The 6,925-nt window shown below is 45.8% G+C and overlaps 1 protein-coding gene across 1 annotated transcript; it reads right to left on the bottom strand.

The window, feature by feature from the left end:
• Positions 1 to 1,990: 1,990 nt before the first annotated feature.
• Positions 1,991 to 6,627, bottom strand: LOC126542846 (complement C1q tumor necrosis factor-related protein 4-like). Its single transcript, XM_050189969.2, has 2 exons — positions 6,424 to 6,627; positions 1,991 to 2,697 (listed from the first exon to the last, which is right to left on the bottom strand). Exons 1-2 carry the CDS (start codon positions 6,624 to 6,626, stop codon positions 2,289 to 2,291), a joined length of 612 nt encoding a protein of 203 aa, XP_050045926.1. The 5' UTR covers position 6,627; the 3' UTR covers positions 1,991 to 2,288.
• Between the last annotated feature and the right edge of the window lie 298 nt (positions 6,628 to 6,925).

Here is a 6,925-nt window from a genome sequence, read left to right on the forward strand (position 1 = left end):
CAGTAATAATACTAAATAATAGACCGCCACCAGACGCATGTAGTCTGTGTTCACACACGCACATGCACCGCACATTCCCTTTCCTTTTTTTTAAAGGATTGCAAACATAGTGAAAGCGCCTAAACAATTAAATGTTTTGCCTAAATTCAGACAATAAATTCCCATGCAGTCTAACAGAGAAGTATCTTTATAGAAAGGCTGGAAATTATTAAATGAAGGCTATCTTCTTCATGCGTTAGCTTAGAAGCTTGCGCATCTGCGTCACAACCGCGGTTTGTCCAACAATAGAATCATTCGTAGCAGCACACGCATCGATCTTTCTGCGATGCTATCTTTTACATTCGAACAGAACTGACTGCTCGCCAATTTCGAAGAGTTAATACTGGAATCCAATGCAAATCGAACAGCAAGGACTATTATATTCGTATGCGAAATTACTAATATTTGCCTACCTTTACAATTCACTGCTTCCGTCCATGCACTTTTGCCCTGTTGGTGACATTTTGAGCGCCCTCGCCTTACTTTGCGTGCTTTAATTAAGGTTTTCAAGCAGTGTTACCAAGTAGAAGAAAAGCTGCTAGTCGAGACCTCAAGAAACTCTAAACCAGGGCTACGAGCCTCCCAAATCTGCTAAAAACCCGCTAAATGCAAACGGCAACCAGAGTTAAGTTCATATGTTTTTTCGTGTCTAAGCAAAACACATTTGAAAAAAAAAAAAAAAAAACATTCTCTGAACAGAAAGGTCTGCCTATTTTTGTCCATAATGGAATAAAAGGTATAAGTTATCACTATTATTATTATGCCTCCTTTTTTCTGTGTGCGACTGTGAAATGCGGGAACATATCGCAAAACGAAACTAAAAAAAAAATGTATGCTTCCTTAAACTGCAATCACAGGCCGGAGAACAGGTTGAACTACGAGGTACGGATTCAAATTACATTAAATGTCCTCTGTTTCATCTTTGTATGATCGCGTGTCCACCCTGCGTGGCAGGGTACAAGGTCGATGCAGTCTCTGACCCCGTAGACCTCCATCTTACCGGTCTTGCGGACAACGTGCTCGTGAATTGCGCCACTGAAGCAGCATTTATCGTTTCTATGAAGGCCAGCCCTCCTCCGAGGATGCCATTTCTTATCTAAGTGGCCACTGCGTCTCCTAGCTTAAATTTAGTTATATTCAGCCGGCTGAAAACAGGCTCGACTTCCGCGTTACACCCCGGAAGCACCAATATTGATAAAGAGAAATCGGGAAGTTGGCTGATTCCGCTGTGAACTTCACTGCGGTTCTCACAGTTTGGGGATTTCTTTTTACAGAAATCCCCGAAGGGATTTATGTCACAGCTGTATCACTGCATTTCTTCACAACGCCCCAGAAGGAAATCGCGTCTTTCGTCAACCACTCTCGAAGCGCTGGCTGCTGTAACTGTTCGTTCCTGAATGTTTGGATGCATTTCAGCGTAGCCATTTCACGAGGCAACATCGTCTAAGCGTTCGCGAAAATGCTAAGTGGGGAATTACTAGTAACTACCAAAACTACTAGAGCTGTTGTGCAGAGGAGACATGGAGGAAGAAATGCGAAGCGCAGTGGTTCTGCATGATGATGATAATTCTCGCTTACTTCCAAAGAAGTGTGGATAAGCAGCATGTTTGCGACACGGAAAGCATGAATGATTGTCCAAAATTTACAGTTTTTGCACCCCCTATAAAGAATTAAGTATTACGTAAGAACCACCTAAAAAAACCCGCCACCCACAACTGAACGAATTTTCTCGTTAGGCAGTAAAAAAAGACCACCAAATTTATTAGGAAAACAGCTAAACTGGCAACACTATTTCTCAAACCTTATGTTTCATGTAATAGAGGCAACCAGCTGCAGTGTGTGTGTCCCATGCAGTTACGGCATTTACCCAGGTGCCCAGGTGCGCGAGCTTGATTCCACTGAGATGAGCGCTCAAAGAAGAAACAATCCTTGCAAGTGGCGCGTACGGGATTTCGTGCATATTAAGAGAGGCCAGGTGCGATAATTACTGCCCGAATGATAGCACGGCAATTTATTGAAAGGGCCAGGAACAATTGCGACAGTTCTGAAAGATACAAAAGCGATTCCGGTGATGGTATTCACAAGGGCTGAGCGAGCCAAGTGCACACCTGGCCAAGTCTTCCGGCCGCTCCGACGCTCTCACTATATTCTCAGCGTTCAGTGACGAGGCTTTACAGGTATACTGTTACATGATGTGTGGAAAGATGCTTGTAGAAAAGCAGTGGATAAGGAAAGGCTCTGCTCGTAGCCTATAGCGACGCACTGGCGCCTGCTGTGGCATTTTTAGCCAACTTCACTCGATACATGCGCTCAGCGATGTCGTCGTGCGGATCCGGTGAGGGCAGGGGTCCTTCGCTGGCATCTGGAACAGGAGTGCGCCCCATGAGCATATCGGTGCCGACCGCGAAGCCGGAGAAGGAGGTGAATGCCCTGTTCGGAGCAGACGACTCGTGGATGGCTCCTTCCTCCAGGTACAGGTAGACGACGTCGTTTTGAGCTAGGTAGAGCAGGGCCCCGCTGGAAATCCAGCTGAAACCGTTGTTGCTGGCAAATGCAGTCACCACAGGTACGCGGTTTCTGCGAAGCGATATTCGGCAGGACCCTTGGCTCGGCGCCATGGCGGTGAAGGAGAAGTAGTACAGGCCGGGCTGTGAGCACCTGTGTACGTATCGTGGAGAAAAAAAAAAACGTGAAAAATGCTTAATATGCAAATAGTTTTGGAACTGGAAATGAAGTGGGGATATCAATCCAGTATAGGCTGGCAAGCTGTGCTTTCAAGGCGGACTTCTAAAGAAATCGTCACCGCTCCTCCCATCACGGCGTTCCACGGCAGAGAGCGAGTTAGAGGGTTCGACTGACGTCTGCGGTGGGAGTGGAATGCAAAACCGTCCGTGTACCACGATTTAGGTACTCGTTCAAGGACTGGATCGCCCATTACGGCGTCCCTCACCCCCCCCCCCCCCCCCCCCACATGTCGCTATGGTTAAGTAAATAAATAAATAAATAAATAAATAAATAAATAAATAAATAAATAAATAAGAAAATAAATTTGAAACTGAGGAGTTTACTTTAGATGAAATCTTACACTCGAGGTTTTATATCTTTATATTGAGTATTGAAAACAAGCTGTAAATTACTACTGGCGCAAAGCGCTGGCAGTGGCTCTTAATGTCATATAAGGAGAGAGAGAGAGAGAGAGAGAGAGAGAGACAAGGAGATACATAGAAAGAAAGAAATAGGGAGAAAGAGAAATGATATGGACATGGCAACGATGTTTAACACAAGCTTCTGGTTTTCTACCCTACACACAGGGACAAAGGGGAGAGAGAAAGACAAAAAATAAGAGAGGATGTCACACAGTTGCCTAGATAGCGTTGCGGGCTGAAATGTTACGCGTTATTTGGCGCACTCACATCAGTATCGAATCAGCCGCGGCAGACTTTAGTAGCCTCGCTGCAAGCCTTAATTGTAGAATTTTACGTGCCAGAATACACGTCATGATTATGAGGCACGCCGCAGTGGGGGACTCCGGATTAATTTTGACCACTTGGGGTTCTTTAATGAACTCTGAATGCACGGCACACGGGCATTTTTGCATTTCGCCCCCATCGAAATGTGACCGCCACTGCCGGGATTCGATCCCACGCCCTCGGGCTTATCGGTGCAATGCCAAAGCCACTACGCCATCCCGCTGGGTTCGCTGGAAGCCTAAGCGATAAGATGGGGCTGCTGTCGCAAGCGACGGCGATGATGGCTGCCGAAACCGCATCACTTTTTTTTTTGGAAGAATGCAGTTGGACAGTGAAGACGTACGTAAGCAGAGGCGTCTGGCGATTAGGTGCCACAGCTGCTCACGTACAACAACACGTCAGTAGCAATGCTGCAAGCCTAGCGAGAAGAACGAGCAAGCCGCCAGGCAGAGAGGCAACGACGCTCAATAATTTGAAAGGGCGACGGGCACTGAAGAACTGCGAGCATGACACAAAAACTCCGCGCTCACAATAGTGTGGGCTTTGAAAACAAGTGTTGAAGAGTCTGAACAAACGCGATATGCCGAGACGATACATGCGGGTCGAGCTAGTCAAGTTGCAAACAAAGCGGCCGCTTAAGAGGATACACTTCCCGAAGCACAGACGTCTGTAAAGTATATACATAAAGACGCAAAGAGCGAACCGAAGCATAGTTGCAAGTACAGAGAAACTTTAAAGTTAAGCACAACACCGTGCTCGATGTTCACTGTAAACAACTTTAGCGAGACAGTTTCCATAGCGTTGAGAATAACGGCATCAGTGCATTTTGTTACGTTTTTGCTTTATTTGTTATGCAGTAATGCTGCGCTGCCATGCGCTGTTTTCGCGGACGTGTGACCCACTTGCTTTCTGCGTACACAGATGTTCTATAGCCATCAAATAACAGCGGGGTTGTTCGCAGAGGGATCAAGGGAAGTACGGCGGTTATCCTGAGTGCCAAATTTGCTAAGCTCGCTGAAAAAAAAAAAATGAATAAACGTGTTTTCTTTGAACAAGAGTGTAGTGCATTTCTACGTCAGACGAGAGCCAAGGAGACGTAAACACTATGCGGGGAAGGGCAAGTTTTTTTGGGCCTCTGTGGGAATTGTCGGTTCCGCGTATTGCTCCCGATGCGTGACACTAGATCAAATCCGGAAATGACGGCTTTGTTCGAGACGGCCACCGAACAGGTCTACACAGGAGCGAAGAAGCGTGAGCTTTACTTTGAATGTGCGTGCGGTATTGGCTACATTTTGTCTCGGCCAACATGCTCCTGCTGCTCTGCTCTTTCTTGCTCGACACCTGCGTAACCAATTTAAACTCGTAAATTGTGCCGATGTGTTTTTTTTCTTATTTGAAAAATAGATGCTAATCAGCTTCCATTTTCATATCTCCGAATTCAGAGGGCGGCCGACCGTTGGCGCCGCTATGCCGTCGCGGATTTCCCTATTTCGCATATTTGGGCTATTTTTCGTCTGTGTGCAATGTGTCCCAAAGGTTGCCAGCCAAGTTAAGCTTTTGCTTACGCTTTTGAAAGCTGCGTAGTATTTATATGTCAAGCGATTAACCAGCCAATTGCATACGGTGTCAAAAGCTGTGACGTCAGGGGAGCTTGCGCCAAAATTTCAAACGGGCACCGCCAACCATCATCGCTACATAAAAAAAAAAAAAAAACTCTGTCGAATGAAGCCTAAGATTGCTGCAAAACTGACAAATTTGACACTCCGAAGGTGTTTACGAAATTAAAGAATTTGGAATTTCGACCGAAGAACTGCGGGAAGGAGAGAGAGAGAGAGAAAAAGCAAGTATGATATAAGCAAGGTGTGAGACAGGGCTAGTTGGTATTCCATGCTGAAGTGACTAGCGCAAGAGTGGACACGGGACACTAAAAAGGCGACGAGGACAAGCGCAAATATAAGGCAGGGAGGTAAATAAGACTAGCGTCCAATTAGCTACCGCACGCTGGAGATGAGAGAAAGGGATAATAGAAAGAGGAAAATAGTGAGAGAGTGAGAGAGTGTGCAGCACGTGCGCACAGTAGGACGCGCAGATAGACTGCAATTGGTCCCCGAGGCCGGTGTCCATCAAATGGTGCAGTAGCGCACGAATAACTTTCTGCGCCATCGACGCATGTGGCCGAGGTCCAAAAACAATAGTTTCAGAAAACGTTCCGCTAGAGTCCAGTCGGCTTAGTGATGATGCCTCCCTGTCACCTGCTTCTTCGCGATTGTCTTGCTTTTCTTCACTCATTTTCAGTTGCACTAACTCACGAAAAAGTTATGAAACTATTGGGTTTACAACTCTGTAACTCAGCAGTAAAAAACGCTATCGCAATTTTGTAAAGTGCACTTAATCCTTCATCCAAAGCAACCAAAACTGATTTATTCCACACCGATCTGAAGTATATACTACTAATCTCAAATTGTTAATGGAACTTTTGCAGAACTCTTGTAGACATTGTTACAAATTCACGCAAGTTGTAAACCCGTACATCAAGTTTGTCCACTTTAGATGCCCTAACCGATCCAGTTTACAGAACTGTGATGTGTGTTTTGATGCAGACTTAAAAGATTGTAAACTTCTAGCTGCTATTGTTTTTTTTTTACTTGCCGGTATTCGACGTTTTTTTTTTGTGAAAGGATTACAGTACCGAAATAAAGAAATCTACGTTTACATTCACTAGGAATTTAACGATCTCATGTGCAACAAATTTCATTCAAATTAGTTAACCGATTTTCTCTTCAAAGCATTTCTGCGTTTTGCGTATCTTTGAATGTCGACAACGTAGTTTGCCCCGAGTTAAAGCTTTCTCTATAAGTATGCCCCTGGCGGGTTACTGCAACCTCCCAGCGAGGCTGTATGAATCAGCACGAACCGGAATGCGCCGAGCTCTTTGGTGACTTCCGCTATCATGTTAGTTGGCACTCGGTTGAAGCGAATGTAGGTGCCATCCTGGGTGCCCTGCGTCATGGTGAAGCCCACCATCGCACTTGCTTCTTGCACCGCGAAGTATCCGAGTAGCAGAACCGGCAGGAGGCGCCAGCCGGCAGCAGCAGAGGCGTCACGTGGTGCAAACATCGCAAATTTGGTAACTGTTGAAAAAAAGATAAAAAACAGACAGAACAGGCAAGTCCATTAATTCAGCCACAAGAAGCTGTTACACGAACAGCGGAACGAGCTGTGTTGCAAGACAACGGCGCATCGGTATTTCATATGCCGGTTCAAACGGCAGAAAAGGACAAACGTCAAAAGAAGAAATCTGAAGCTGGGACAAACGCTATGCAAAGTACGGTAAAGTGGGTCGCCTGAATATTGTGCGCTTGGAAATCGCAGCGTACAGAACAGCTGGGGCACCCAATAAAGAAACTGGTAAGACG

This window comes from Dermacentor andersoni, chromosome 3, assembly GCF_023375885.2.
Source record: "Dermacentor andersoni chromosome 3, qqDerAnde1_hic_scaffold, whole genome shotgun sequence".
Lineage (NCBI taxonomy): Eukaryota > Metazoa > Arthropoda > Arachnida > Ixodida > Ixodidae > Dermacentor > Dermacentor andersoni.